This window comes from Lathamus discolor, chromosome 11 (assembly GCF_037157495.1).
Source record: "Lathamus discolor isolate bLatDis1 chromosome 11, bLatDis1.hap1, whole genome shotgun sequence".
NCBI classification, from domain to species: Eukaryota; Metazoa; Chordata; class Aves; order Psittaciformes; family Psittacidae; genus Lathamus; species Lathamus discolor.
This window is the reverse complement of record NC_088894.1, coordinates 6,943,777-6,960,328: the sequence shown is the minus strand read 5'-3', so window position 1 is coordinate 6,960,328 and position 16,552 is coordinate 6,943,777. Positions and strand designations below refer to the sequence as shown.

General features: G+C 38.2%; 1 protein-coding gene across 1 annotated transcript in view; it reads right to left on the bottom strand.

Annotated features, from left to right (window-relative positions):
- The window catches only part of PTPN1 (protein tyrosine phosphatase non-receptor type 1), a 43,343-nt gene that overhangs the window by 14,370 nt on the left and 12,421 nt on the right, over positions 1-16,552 (bottom strand). The window contains exon 2 of the mRNA XM_065691306.1: positions 144-234. Within this exon, the coding sequence (XP_065547378.1) occupies positions 144-234 (91 nt within the window). The remainder of the gene's footprint in view (positions 1-143; positions 235-16,552) is intronic.

Here is a 16,552-nt window from a genome sequence, read left to right as displayed (position 1 = left end):
TCTATCTCAAATATATTAACAAAAAGAATTGTTTTGGATGCATATCCCCCTAACAGAAATTTTGTCCTTACTAGGAACACTTAGCTGTTACAAGAAGTCATTAGAGGCCAACCATCAAACAATGGAAAAGAAAGCATACTTACAGGGGCTGACATCTCTGTACCTATTTCTGTTTTTGTTTCTGGGATGTTTGGCCACTTTACATGGAAAGTCACTGGCTTCATGCCTGATGTCCTGAAACAAACAAACAAGAAAAAAAGCCTTCGATATTAATCCATCTAACATCATTATACCATTAGTTATTTTAAGACAAAGACCCATCTGACTGTATTTCACATATAGGAATTCTGGACAGAAAACACTTTGGGCTTCAAATTAAGAACTGAATTTAAATTTATCAGAATACAAACCTAACATTATTTGTGTGTTAAAATGTTATTAGTTTGCATAATAAAGTAACAGAACATTTACCAGAGATTATGCTTTTACATTCCTCGTGGAGCAATTGCTCCCAATAACACTGAAATTATCCGTTGTACTTGTGACTCAGCAGCAATTAGAAAACATTGTGATAGAAAAAAAAACCCTTGTCTACCTCCCTTGGCTTCAAACACACACATGGAATGGTGACTTGTCCAAGACCACCTACATCTTTATCTTATCAACAAGATGTCAGAAAGCTGCAAATGGTGAAAGTTATTTGTATCCAATTCACATACTCAGCTGAAGCAGATATATATATATATATATATATAGAGTGTTTTGGCTGGTGCACTGATGGCTGAACTGTTATATGCACTTTTTTTTCAAGCTATCTGAGACAATTTCAGAAATTTTAATGAGAATTCTGCTGCCCTTGGACATTAATCCCAATCTGTAGAAACAGAACTGCACCTTGTAAGTAAATACTGTGTAAATATGCAAAATATTACAGAGCTAGAAAATTCTTCAGGGTGAAGCTCTTTAACTGAAATTACTGAAAACCAATGGAATGGATTTATTATAAAAACTGGTATTTCAGTGGCATCATAAGTTTAAGAAATTCTAAGCCAGATACTGTGCATGAAATGAGTATGTGAACCTAGCCCAGAGGTACTAAAAAAATCACCATTAAAAAGAAATTACAGAGTTAAATTCATGCCCTTTCAGTGGATGACATTAATTTTGTTAAATATTGTCAACCAAATGAAGCAGAGTTCAAAATCAATTAAGTTTTCTGTCCACATGCAGCTATATTTGTGCATGGTGTTGATCCACACCCAGTATGACCAGAGAACAGGTTTCTGCACGCATAAAGTCAGTGCATTTGGAGGGCTGCTTGTGATATATAGATCACTTGCACAGAAAGGCTGGGTTCTCCTCTATGAGTAGTTTTGAATTAGCTAAGGTTCTGGTTCAAACTGTGGTAACTTTCCAACATCAGAGCAGGAGGATTTTGTACCAGCTCAAAAATCCCTAACATAGAGGCCAAACTGAACTGGTTTTCTCTTCCTCTCAGTTTTGCACAAATAATCATGTACATTGTTGACAATTTCTTTTTAAGTGTGCTATATACTGCAGCTTATTATTTGTTCATCTTTCTCTACCCTATTATTCAGCTCTGTATCAGTTTACATGGAAAGCTACATGGCAAGGGAAGAATTCAATTTTACATATACCTGCTCAAAATTAGTACAGTATTCTGAAATGGCTCCTCTCTGAAATAAGCCCTGACATCAGCTGCTATCTTTTTATAACTTAACACATGGCTGCCAGTATTTCTGCTTATGAAGAATGCAGTCTGGAGAATATGATCTTGACTGCCACAGTCTAATATCTCAAACACGAGGCAGCTAAAATGGGTGTTTTCATAAATTCCATCTCTGACACTAGGTTGGTGACTTTGTATTTTGCAGGGGTTTATTTTTCTTCTGTACTGACTGTACAGGATTAGCAAGAGACAAAAACAGGGAACTCGGAAAAATGGCTTTCTAGATCTCTAACCACATTTCCCAGAGAGCCTAAATGTTATTTCTTTTAAGTGTTAAAAAAAGAGAAAAATAACAAAAACCCAGCACTTAGGATTCGTATTATAAGAACAGCAAAATGCAAATGAAACCAGAAGACCCTCAGGCATTTTTGCTGTAAATGCTGGGTTAAATTAGCAACAGCACTAATCTACACTGTTTCCTTTCATGACATTAACACATTTGAAATGAAGTGTCCCCTTTTTTAAGAAAGGAAGCGGATGAAATGCTTCATTACGGAAATGGAATGATACAAAGGCATTCTGATACAAAAGCTTTATACTTAAGCATATATGTGTAAGTGCACATACACACAGCTCTCAGCCTTGAAGAGTTCCATAGATTCAAATACCAACATCCCATATTTAAGGATCTGAAACTGGTAATTTGCTGTTCCGGGAACGGAGAACTGGCTGTTAACTCACTGCCAAATACTGGATCTGTTTAAAGATGCTACAATGTCTAAAGGTACTGAAAGGATAAGGGAGTCCTAGGAGATGCACAGAGAAAACGAAAAGAAGCCAAGCTACCCATGTACATCCCAGAAACACAGACAATTAAAAAAGCATAATACATTTCTGGAGCACGTTTTCAACTAACAAAAAAGAAATGGAGCGGGGATTGGGTGGTAATAAAATGAGGGACCGAGATATGGCAACAGGCAACCTGCTGCCTCCTGAGAAAAATCCAGCTAGCACACAGCACTTCATTTCTGAATGTAATGGACACCAATAAAATCCAATATCCTGGAGGCTATGCGTGCCTGGACCTCAGCATCCAAGCCAAGCCTAAGAGGCATACTCTTCTCAGCAGCATGGGATAAAAGTGGTTTGGGGTTTTGGTTGGGTTTTTTTGGTTGGGTGGTTTTTTTTTTTTTATTTGGCTACAGCAGTTGCTAGGACATGTAAAGCGACCCAAAAAAAAATTTCTAAGATCACTTCCAGAATATGAACCTGACTTCAGTGGAAATCAGATGGCCTTCAATAGAGAAAATCATTGGAGAGAAACAACATACAACTGGCCACGTTACAGGCTTTTTGTGCATTCCTCCAAAACCTTTGTACTGGTTGTTGCAAGAATCATGTAACACTAGTGCTAGGGTGGTTTCAGAATATGTCAATAATAATACAAAAGGATGATCTCCATGCCGGAGAAAGCAGAATCAATCACTCACAAAAGGAATTATTATGCTATGAGGAACTTGAAGCCAGTGATGTCATGAGAACTGAAGGCAGTGGATGAACACAGGGACTGACAAAGTTACGAAACTCCTTCTTGAATCACACTCACAGTCACACTGCAGAGATCCCGTCAGTTAAAAAGGAAGCTCGACATTTCATTTAAAAGGTCGTGCAATATAAAACTTTAAAGAGGAAGGGCTAGAACTGAAGTCAGTTTTCCAAAGTCAAATGCTTCTGGTTTTGAGCATGAGTCATCCCATACCACTCATCTCCTGGTTTTAAGTCCCGTACTCTGTGCAAATACCCCCAAAAGCTTCAGGGATGGAAAGAGGAAGTCTACTGAAGCACAGATCTTCAAATGGAAAGTTCTTGTAGCTGCTCATGTGCAGTAGTGACTGGAATAAGAAGTTCTTTCATGATTTACAGAAGACTGCTCTCAGTTGCGTGAACTGAGCTCCACTTGTCCTGACAGCATCATGCTTCTAACCACAAAGAAAGGACACAGAACGCAAGAGCAGATGAGACAAATGGGATCAGTCCCATGAACACTGCCTTACCTTTCAGAGACCTACAGATGTTCACCAGGAAGAGGTGCTCATGGTGGGCCTCAGCCCCTTGTCCCAAAGCCTTCTGCATCAGAATACCTGACCCTTCCTCCTGCTCTTAATACCCAACTTTAGTGATTACTCTGTAGTCCACAGCACTTTATTTCCACTCCTCCCAGCCTCCAAAAAACCACCCTCAATTCACGCTCCCAGCATGTAACTACTTTGGAGTCTGAAGTCTGACAATTCCCCCTTCAGACAGTAAGTATTTTCTGCAAACTCGTCCTAACCACTGGCGCTCTGCACCACACTATAGCTTCCATACATACACTCCTAGCACAACAGCACATTTGACTACACTTTCCCCATCTTGTTCAGACACCAACAGGAGATTAGGAAAGAGCAGATATACCCCAAAATCTTGAAGTAAGTATCAGGTCACATGAAGAACCGTTGATGACATCAGTTATTCAAGCATACCACAATGTTGTACAGATCTGCATGCTACTATTTCCAATGGAGGAAATAATGTCTAGTCTAAAGGCCTTCATATTCAACAGAAAGGCTCCTGCGGAACTTTGCTGCAGGACTTAATTTGATCACACTCTTTTATTATACCATAAACTCTGGAGTAGCTCAGACTAAGAGATAATGATATACTGTCATTTTAACAGTTCTGTTCCTACGGGAAGCAGCAATTGCCGAGATCTTATCATAGGCTACAGAAGTGCACAGTAATCTGTCTACTGACGCAGTCTCACTATGGAAAGCAATTCACAGCAAGTATATAAAGACTTAAATAAAAAAGTAATTTTAGCTTAAGAGCTTAAAAAAAAAAAAAGGTTTCTTCTTAAAGTGAGCACTGAAAACATGATGACACTGCTGTAAAGGTGGAAGAGTAAAGAAAAAGTTACAGTAAAGTCAAGTGAAAGCTGCTGTTTTCTGAGATGTCATTACAGGCTGATTTCAGAATGGAAATGTCACTACAGTTATATGAGGTGGCAAAGACCTGTATAGAACACAAGAAAAACAAGCAGTACAAAGGGATCCACAATAAACAACTACTTTACACAAATAGGAAAAGATCTTCGGATTCAGTGTGTAAGGGAGCAAAAAAATCAAGGCCAGGTTGAATGAAGTTTTGAGCAACCTGGTCTCGCGTGCCTGCCTATGGCAAAGGGTTGGAACTGGACAGTCTTTAAGGGTCCCTTCAACCCAAACCGCTCTGTGATTCTATGATTCTATGAAATTGAGCCATTGAGAAGCAGTGAACTGACTCAACAAAAGTACCTTGCTAAGATACAAAGCATACGTATATCAAATCTTCATTCAAACCTCTTTGACGAGGAAGACTGGATTTCTTATCCTCTATTTTTTTAAACTTTACATGAGGATAGTTGGACACAGACAAGAAATGAGGATGTAACTTACAGGTAACAAGAAGGTCATCTAAAGATCAGGTAAATGAACAGGGAATTGCATCACGTGACACTAATTTTAACAAGCTGCACACTTTTAGCCAGATAAATAAATGTAGATTTTAATACCCTTTGAAAACATCTTATCTAGTCTCTTAGTTTTGCTTTCATGTAAAATATGGTAGTATTGATTTTCTTATTAATCTCCCTCAAAAAAACCCCAATCGACTTGTATGCCGAGCTTCTTCCTGATGTCATGTATGAAGAGAGAAAAGAACACGCTTGCTTAAAGTTCAACAACACCATTACGTGAGTTTAAAAGAATAAATAAATTATATTAAGAAAAAAAAATCTCACACTTGCTACATCATTTTCCTAGAAAGCCCCCTGCTCGCTCAGCACTACATGGGCAATCTGAACAGGTTGTCATAAGCAGTGTAAGCAGAGCTTCTGACACCAGTCAGCTGGTTCTAGGCACGGAAATAATCCCCCAGGAGAATGTAAACTGGACACGATTGCGTTCTTAAATCATATCAGCATGTGGAAAAGGGTACTATTTTTTTCTGGGCCCATGTTTATTGCAGCTAGATTACAGATTGTTTCTCACAACTAACTAGTTTCAACACACCTAACTGTAGAAATTTGAGAATGATGAAAGTAAGCCCTGCAGTACTTCACTGTGCCCACTTCTTCATGGTAGAAAACCAAACACTGTAAGTGCTCAGTGAAACACTTGCACCTGAACAGTTCCTACAACTTGGGTATCATCTTCCAAAAAGGAGAAAGCCATTTTAACAGTATATTCATTCAGCATGTTGTCAAAAGGATGACACTGCTGTAGAATAAATCACTGCAATTCTGCGGAACTCAGCTGTTCCCATTCTCGATTTGCTTCAATGTCATTATCTGCAATGAGGAAAAAGTGATTTTTCAATTGTGCTATTTTTGAGGCTTGCAGCAGAGCCAGGCCGATCAAAGAGCTAAACTCTAATATTAGGCTAAAGAATTACATGCAACTTCTCAAATATCAGTAAGTTCAAAATACAGCTTGTCCTTGAAATTTATGACCCATAACAGAAGAAGTTCAGAGTAGCTGGCAGGAACACTCGACTTCTGCTGTTTTGTAGCCATGTACTCACTGCCAAAACAGGAAACAACTGAATGGAGGGTCAGTATAAGAAAACAACTGAAGTTCCCTTCTTCATGTCCATTGCTATTTTTCCTCCCAGACACTCAATCTATTCCAGCAGTGTATCTTAGATATTATTGGAAGGATAGAGACTTCTGAGAAGATGAAATGGCTTTTTCTTGACAGCACTTGTGCAAAAGAAAAGCTCTGCTATCTGTATCATCAAACAAAGTCAGTGCCAGGAAATAAACCACAGTCTCATTAAAGTGTCAAGAGGTTCTAACTCAAGTTACTCTTCTCCTATGAGAAAAATAATCACAGATGAGATCCAGATCTTGATTTGCCCAAACATTACAGGTGTCCAGACAGAGTTTTGGTTTAACCTCATCTCAAATAGACTGATGCATCTGACAGTCCAGACATCTTTGTAACTCCTAAAGGAATTTAGTCTGTGTAGCAAATCCAGACCTTAATATGTTTGCAGCATGGATTCTGTACGAGTTTTAAAATGTGTAATTCCTGGCCTGTTGTGTATTCTAGGCTCCATAAACTGACAACCGTGGTTATAAACAGAGTCCTCCTTTCCTAGTTACCCAGTATTTTCATTCTGACATCTCACAACAGCATTATTGCTTTTACAGAGCTACCAGCACAATAAAAAAGCAAACTACCCAACAAGGTGAAGACCATGTGTGTAGACCTTGAAGGCTTCAGGGAGGGTGGGAGTGGGGAGGCTGTAAGTACTAGGTGAGGGAGTGATGAGAAAAGCTTCTTTTCACACCCTTTCACAGCAAAACCAGATCACTGTGCTGCTTATAACCAAGGTATTTTCTAGCGTTTAAACAAGTGGCAAATGACAAGGTGCAAACTGGAAACAAAAGGACAAGAGATGGATGGCCTTGGAACCACTGCAGGTAGTTTACAGTTTCTCAAGGGGATCTCTGACTTCATGAAACAGGAACCATGGAATAACTTCTTATTTATACTCACTCAGAATCCTCCACTGATTTTCAGAGATACTACTACACACAGTGTTAATCTCAGTTAATGTTAAGAAAGCAACACTGTACTATTGCCTCAAATTCCTGCATAATCCATGATCACCATTTAATCTTAAAATAAATCAGTTCATTTAATTAAAAAAATAAGTGATAAATTAGATAATCACATGTAAGACACTTCTTGCTCACTGCTTCATCATCTGTAGAGGTGCCCTGTTCACTTCTCACACTGTCACTAGTATTTTAAAGTTCTCCTGCTTTTTTAGAAATTGGGTTTGGTTTGGGATATTGTGTCCTGTTTTTAAATCATAAAGCAGCTACTTATTAACCCTCCCAATTCCTCCATCATTATGCAAATGTTTTCAAACACATACTAGACTTTCAATCATTTAAATTCATTTACGTGGTTCAGCTCAGGGTAATATACCAACGTGAACACTGGTGTATTAGCACCAATTAATGTAGTACACTGGGCGTTGAAATTCGGTATTACTAGTACAGTATGCAAATCCAGAAAGCCTGACTCATTTACAAAGCTTAGGGTTCTGCACAGGGGAAAAAAAATCCAGTCTTTTAGAAAGGCTTGAAATAATCTTTTGTTTAAATAATTTCAAGGATTGTGCTAGAACAAGGGCAGCAGCCTTCAGATGAAAGCTAAGTAGCCTGGTGTGCAGGGTTAATGCCACTAGTAACAAGTGGCACTCATGTAGGAATCTCCAACTTCAAAAAAAATCTAGTAGCTGGCTTATAATTTCTTTTGTAAAAATCCACAATGAAACTGAGATTAAAAACTTCCTAAGAGCTGTCTAAAAGCAGCTAATTGACACTACACCTCTCAGGAACCAGAGTCCTATTTACTAAAAGATAGCAGAAGGCAATGCTGTGTTGGCATGGTCTAATCTGTAACAGTTTTATCCAAAACCCTTTGCTAGAAGGATAAAGTATTTTTATGCAGGAGAATGAAAACCTACTTCATCTTCAGTTACAATCAGCAAAATAAAATCAGGACTTTGGTCTGAATCTCACCAGGTAATTTGATGGATGAAATCTCTTAAGTCTTAACAGAAAAGAACCCAAGAGACAGGAGAAATAAACTGGAGTATTATCCTTTTGAGTTTTTCACTCAGCTTCAGGGCCTATCATCAGGTGGTGATTCTTTACCTGTCATGATTGTAATACGGACAGCCTATTCTTGGAGCCCTCAAACAGGTTATTCTAGCAGGCAGCGGCTAATTTATCTTCAGAAGACCAAGAAAAGGTACTGAAATAAAGGCAGGAAAACAGTGAGACTTCTTGATCCGGATAAGCACAAACCCGGTTGTAAACTTTATGACCATTACAGGAATTAACCCAAATAAATCAGATTTAAATCTCACCTTTTTAAAAAAACAACTTTCAAGAATAAGAAACCACATGAAATGCCTGAAAATAGTAAAGCTTTATTTCTTTAATAAATAAATAAATAAATAAATAATGTTTTGCTAGTATCCGACATTTTACTCTGGGCACAAATCAATATGCAGAAAGTGAATCAGTCAAGCCTGATTTCCTGTAAATTGTTTTCAGCACACTGAAAATTTAAAATCTTGAAGCAAAGGAATGTTCCTGTAAATGAACACAGCTACGTAGTTCCATTTAATAACTTACCATCTTCCCCCTTCACACAGAAGGCATGTGTGATCTGATCTATACAGGTACAGCACATCAGAGCATGTACTCTGCTGTAGGGACAAAAACTCGCTAATAATGCTACTCCTAATTCCTGCCAGCTGTATGACAACAGTAGTAAGCAATGAGAACCACAACCAGTCCCTGTCTGAAGCTGTCTTTTCTCCCCTCTTCCAGGTGTCCAGTCTAAAAACTGTCTCCTTACTTTTGACAAATACACAAAAAGCCAAATACAACAAAGGGCCCCCTGCGGGTTTGTGAGTTATAAGAATTTAAACTTAGCCTGGCATCTGAATTGACAACAGAGAAATATTTTTGGATCCAACTGGCATTCTGCAATCAGACCCACTTCCATCACTACCAACACCTGAGTATCCTCTTCAGGCAACAGATTGAGGGTCTTGGCATTTTAAGCTGATCACATCTTTACAGATTTTTTTTACTTATCTCACATTTTTGACCCCAGCATATGCGTCTGCTCCAAGACTTCTGGTTCTGAACGCATCCTGCTCTTAAGAGTTAATTGGGCATGCTGACATACTGCCCACTGAAAAGAATACAGATGTTCAGAAAATCTGGCATATTTATTATTACTGTTAACAAGGAATTTGAGAGGCTCCTAAGGTACTAGGTGTTCTATCGACATAAAAGTACAATATAATCCTCTGCCTAAAGAGAAGCTCCAGGCAGGTGTTTAGTATCTGATCTACTGTCACTGTTTAAGGCCCAAGTCTATTAACATGCTCAACTAATGAACTGTAACAGAACTACCATAATTACCGAAGGACCCACACCATCCAAACACACCATTCTGTAGCCTTGATGAGTAATATCACACTTGCCAAGTCTGAAAACAAGCAGCCCTGCATATTTGAGGAGCTGAAGTTTGAGTCTGCCTACTAAGCCCCTATTGGTTTTTTAAAAGAGAGACTTGATTTTAAAACCTACAGCTCAGATTCACTGAACTACAAATGAAACTCATCTGTGGTTATTTGTGTCCTTTCACCTTTTCCTGGAAAGTATGTTGACTAAAAGCCAAACAAACAGCACTTTAACTGCTTAATAGACAAACACCACAGTCATGTTGCTCAGGACAAATGTTTTTAGGAAACAAAGTAAGATTACAGATGTTAGCTTTTTTCTGTTTTTAAAGAAATGCCAGCGTTAGTCTCAGCAGCAGTTTAAACTTACAGAACCGCACAACTACCACAGTGCTACTTTTAAGTCTTTCGTAGATAACATGTTAACCACCTCTAGATTACTAACTCATCTGAAAATACTGGTCCCATTAACAAGATGAGTGAAGGCCAGTATTCCCTATCTGCAGCAATATATGCTCATCAACAATACAGAACTTCATAAAATAATAAAACTGTCCAAGAAAAAAAGGGCAGGCAACTGTTCCCAAGGGATCTTCATTTCGTCAAGGTCATTTTCAAATTAAGGTACTCTATGTGAGATAGAGATCTAATTATCTAGTACACACCACAACTAAAAGCTACCAGAGAAAAACAAAGTCAGCATTAGAACATTTTACCAAGCCTCTCTTAAGTTTAAAAGCTGTAGTTCTACCACAAGGCATGTTTCCACAACATGGACCATACAAGAAGCCCACACAGTCACTTTCCTAATGTGTTTATGAAATGATCCATGAAAGCATAAGTCAAATCAGAGCTTCCCGACAAAGGGTGATTCCCCTGACATTCCAATTGGTGTGATACATGTATTGTGTTTCCTCCCCCAGGGAAAGGCAATCGTGCCCTGAAGCCAGAGTACAGAAGTTTACAGCATAGAGTATGAGCCCAATACCAAAGAGGAGGCCTGTCCTGGAAAAGGACCTTAAGGAAAACACAAGGCCTTTATAAAGCAGCCCCAAAACACCAACACAAATAAGCTGGGAACACAACTAATGAGCTTTCCCTTTTGTCCCTAATTGAAACTAATTAGGTAGCATCCATGAAGCGCTTTTAGTTAGGAGTGAAGCCATGAAGTGGCCTTAAGGGACAGGTAAAGCATCTACAAAATACACAAGACCTTAGCAACAATTGTCGGATGAGTAAAAAACTGTCACCTAATGCAAAGTCATCATCTCTCCTAAATCCATCATTTTGCCTATCAAGACAAAAAAATTTGTTTGCCAAGCTTTCAGGTATTTTATAGCTCTAATCCTCAAGGTCAGAGAAAGAAAAGTCGTTTTCTTCGACAGTCTCCTACAGATAAATGTTTGCTGTTTTATTTTTTTCCCCTGGAGTTTGATTTTCCACCCATACACTTCAGAGAGTTTAACTTTATACCCATATATTTAGCACCAGGACAATTCCCTGGAAGGTATCTGATTCCCTGAATAAGACCACAAGGATTTTTAACCCTGGACTCAGGAAACAGGAACATGGCTTTTACAGCTTTCAGCTTGTTCTGCAGCTCTACTTCCTTTTGAAGGTGTAGATGAGGTTCAAATAGAAATACCACACACCTCTCTCTCGAATGGTGGCATATCTACTTTAAAGTGGCGGTCATCCAGTTACTCATAATAAAGACCAAAGACAGTTTACAAATAGCACTTGAAACCAGGAAATAAGATTGACCTCAGAATTTTTGGTGGGTGCTCAAAACAAATAATAAAATCTGGGGGGAATGAGAGATGGCTACAAAGGGACAATTTGATCAAAAGCAAAAAATTCACCTATGTCACAAGTCTTACAGCATTAGATGTGCCTGAAAACAGAAAAATGGAGTATTTAAAGATCTCCAGAGTTCTCATGTTTACATATCAAGCTCTTTACAAATTCAACAACTTGATTTGGCACCTTACAATACCTCCTTAAAAACCACAGTCAATGCAATGAGTAATAAGGAAAGGAGGAGACTTTGTACACTCAGATCTATCATCAATTCATTTTTGTTATGCTCTTAATACAACATTGAAATTTGCATGCAAAGGGAAAAGATAGGCTGTATGTAAGAACGAGCACACACATAATCCTTTGTAGGTTTATTAGAGAATTAAAGCTACAAAAATATCCTTCTAGGACTTACAAAGGAAAATATCAGACATTTTTTCACATCACTGCTATTGTCCTTTGGGTGCCTCTAATGTCAAGTTTGTTGTTGTTGCTGGCATTACATTCCAAAACAAACATTTATGTCAACATGAACTGCTAAAATATTTGAGGGTTTCAATGGGAAAGAAGACAGGCCTTTATGCTGACGACACTGATCTACCCTATCTCTTCCTAATAGCCAGTTGTGTCCTGCTTCAAGGTAGTGAGAATCATAGAATGGTTTGAGTTCAAAAGGACCTTAAAGCTCACCTAGTTCCACAACCCCTTGCCACAGGCAGGAACACGTTCCACTATACCATGTTGCTCCATCCAGCCTGGCCTTGAACACTGCCAGGGATGGGACAGCCACAGCTTCTCTGGGCAACCTTTGCCTGGGCCTCACCACCCTTGTAGTGAAGAATGTTTTCCTAATATCTAATCTAACTCTCCCCTCTGTCAGGTTAAAGCCATTCCCCCTTGTCCTGTCACTACATGCCCTTCTAAAAAGCTCCTCTCCAGCTTTCTTGTAGGCCCCTTTAAGCACTGGGAGCTGCTCTAAGATCTCCCCAAAGCCTTCTCTTCTCCAGCCTAAACACCCTCAACTCTCAGCCTGTCTTCATAGAAGAGGTGCTGCAGCCCCCACTCACCAGTTAAGGAAGCCATCCATTGAAGACAGTCAGAAAACACCTCTTAGTTGCTATAATGGATGCAACTTGTGTTCTCCAAGCAGATTAGTTTTCATCCACAACACCCGAACTCATTAGCTTTCTAACTTAGGAGTCAGTGTTTCTCACTACCATTTTAGGAATCCAACCACTTCGCTGCAATGCTCTTGGTTTGACAGCTGTGTTGGAACATCTATATATTTCTCCTTTCAGAAGGGAGGCTATTTCTCTGAGCAATTTTTTTTACGCTCTTGTAGGAATGCTTTTGTCTTCCCTGGTCTCTAGAGGCAAAGGAAGAAAGTTTTAGATTAGCTCCCCTACCCCATCATTAGTACTATAGAAAATCAAAACTGTCACTAGAAGCAGACATCATTCAGAGCCATGGAATCCAGGCCTGGAATCATATATTTCCTTTATGCTTTCGGTGAGAAAGTACTTCCAAATACAAAAGCACTTCCAGATTAATTGTCTATGGGCCATTTTCCATGGTGACACAAACCCAGAAACAAAAGGATTGTTCTCTAGGAATCAGAACTTCTGAACTTTGCCTATTTTCTATTTTCTTGATTTGAGTTGGTCTGAAAGTCTCTTCCCATCATGAAAGACAGAAGTGAAAAGAGGATTTTATGAAAATAGGATTAATTTGCAAGAATAATTTTCTACACCCAACTGACTAAAACTAAACTCAGATCTTAGCTACTGTAATTTAGAGGCTAGAGTAAGCAAGCTATTGGTGTTAACAGAAGCAAATAGGAATTAAAATAATTTTTATCTCAAGTTAAACTAGTTCTATATGCTTTTAGAAAGTACAGTCTGTTAAAGCAGATTTAGACACCAGCTTGCCATATGTTATGTTAAAATTAGACTGATTTTTTTTGTAAAAGCAACAAATTTATGCATGAAATATGTCCGTTCAGTACACCCAGGTTTTGAGGAACGCTTCTGCTCTTCCAGTAATCTCTGCAGAATGTAGCAACTAAAGCTTATTACAAAAAAGAAACTAGTTCAGAATTCTGAAGTTAATCTTGACAATATCTCTTAGAACTGTTAAGACTTTGCACAAAATGACCTCCACCAGCACTGTTTTCCAAGTGGTTATTAGTGCAGTTACTTCAAGGTACAGTTACCGGCAATGACTTCTAGATTTCAGGACAGAATTCATAGTAATTTTTACAGGGTCTGTACAATGATCATCTCTCAAAGATCAACAGAAAAAGCATTTTGAATGCAAACAACAGCATGGAAAAAATTCCTGTATAATGGAGAAAGGCAACTTTCTTGGAGGGTAAGAAAGGAGGAATATACATACTAGACCAAATATATGTAAACAGCTTAGAGAAAACAACAATTACTTCATTCCAGGGCTCATGCCTCTTCCTCTGAGGAAGCTTTCAGTTTGAATTCATACAAGTTGTAGACATGACTTTAGTATATATGTTTAGTGTAACAAAGCCCAGATGCCACCTAAAGTGTTCTGTTGTGTCTGTATATTCACACCGATTGCTCAATTTCAAAAGTAACGGACTGGTTGTACTAACAATGCTTATTGTACCTAGTTTGTTATATGACATGCACATTAATGTAATTTTAAAAAGTAATAACATGGGTACCATTGAGAACTAGAGACATTATAAGCTGGTTAAAAATAGTAATTTAAATTCCTAGCTTAGTCAGCTTGGCAGAAACAGCTGTGTTCACTGTAACCTCTAATTAGTTTTCATATTATAGGAGTTACAAAGGTTATTTCCCTCTCAGACACCTACTAAATTAGCCTTCACAGCACAATACTGTTACCAGATCAAATGCAACAGCAACAGATTATTCAGACTTTTAGTGTGAGGTGTCCCTGCCCATGACAGGGGGGTTGGAACTCGATGATCTTAAAAGTCCTTTCCAGCCCTAACTATTCTATGATTCTACGACTTTAGAGACTTACCACTATTTTTTTCTGTAATGTTTCATTTATAAAGTTATATATACTTATTTGATAAGGTACAGGCAACCTCCTTTCTATGTGGAACATTAAGAGCCTGTCTTGAAAGGAAAAGTAAAGGTCCAATTCATAGCTGCTTACTTACGAACATGTACTCCTTGCTTAAAGATCTCTGTACTTTACTTCCAGTAATCAATGCACAAAAGTTTTCATGTAGCTCATGTATCAGCAGCAAAAGAATGAAACAGGTAGACTTGAATACGCATCTCAAACACAGGACACCAGAAACGCCATGAAGTTTATTTTGTAAGCCTCTATGTTTTAGAAGTAGCGACCTGGAGGCTGAAGCCATTTTTGTTCAGATGATGGAAAAATGCATTAGAAATCAAAGGTATTTTTTTTTGCCAAACTACATTTAATACCATATTTTGGCCACAGAGCCCAAGTTTCTGCTATATCATCTTATGAATACATTACTTAGGTGAGACTTTCAAGACACTGACTGTCCCACCAACAGTCTAAATGTCACTGAACTTACATGGCAGAAGCAGTGGCAAAGCCAATGTTGAACATGCTTGAATATGAGCTAACAGAGTTAAAAATCAAAACGTAAGTGGCTCTATATGTACCAGATTCTCACTCTGCAGAAACAGCTAGAGAATGACACATGAGGAGCAACGTGCATTATCAAAGCATGTTCGAAACTGGCATTCACAAATTAAGTCATATTTAAGGCATCATGGTTTTGGTTTATATGTATTATGTTAGTTATAGCAATAATATTTTTATAAACAGGAAAGGTGAGAGAATAATTTCTTGAATTATATTTCTACCAGTGAAAGCGTATTTTTAAATATGCTTTCTAGAGACAACTACAAATAACTGCTGTAACATAAAAATCTGTTAAACCTTTAAAAAAGCAAGCAAAGCAATGCCAGTTTCATATGAAAAAGAAAAAAATTCAGTTCTAATAGAAGTAAACTTGGTTCATTACTTTGAAACACTGAGCGACTGCAACCAGAGTTTTTAAAGGAGAGTTTTTTTCTCTCATGGCTAACAGGTGTCATTCTGCATTAATGATTTGATTCACTTTGGGTACCTCAATATTCTAAAAGATAAATAAAACTTTCTAATACATTTGCAAATGTTAAGGGAATGAAGTTACATCATGACTACAATGTGGCAAACATTCAGACCACATCAGGATGGGACAGGAAACAGCCATGTTTCCCACTTTCTTCTAATTCCATCAAAATTCTCCAAGTTGTGAGCTTGTAAGTAGAGGAAGTACTAAAACACAGAAGAAAGGAAGTGGCAGGAATTGTTAAATAGGAAGTTGTGAACTTTGCATTACCTACTAAAAAAACGGTATCTACATCTTATTTAGTGGTAAACTTCATTTCCTTGAAGATGTTTGTACCACACGTTGTTTTACTGCCTTTCTTGAGATGCCATTTTCAAGTTTAAAATGTGAGGGTGATTACTAGATTTATTTAGTATCAAGAAACCCTGCTCATTCAAAATGATGAACCATATGTTACAACAGGTATCAGCTCCATAATGTAAGAGGATTTCCCTCCTGCGTTCTGTTTTTTTTTCCCCTACAAACTGCAGTATAATACAAACCCCAGGAAGTTCTCATCTATGGCATAAGAATGCTTCACTCTGTTGGCCATTAGTAAGAACGCAGGCAATGAAACTACAGACTCGTTCTGCCAAAGCATACTCATTACACTATTACCAAAGCTTTTTACCATTTTTAACATAATGAGATTCAAGCTTAAAGAGCATGTACAATTAACAGGATTGCACAAACCATGTTCATGCCTCTGCGTGCAGGGAAAGGCCGAACTTGAGCTTTGCTCCTACAACAGGACCAGGAAATAATCCTACTTTTAGCAGTTAAGTTTTTCTGCATACTGCCATTCTGGTTTGTGGAACTTTGCGTAGCTCTGACTGTTTAGC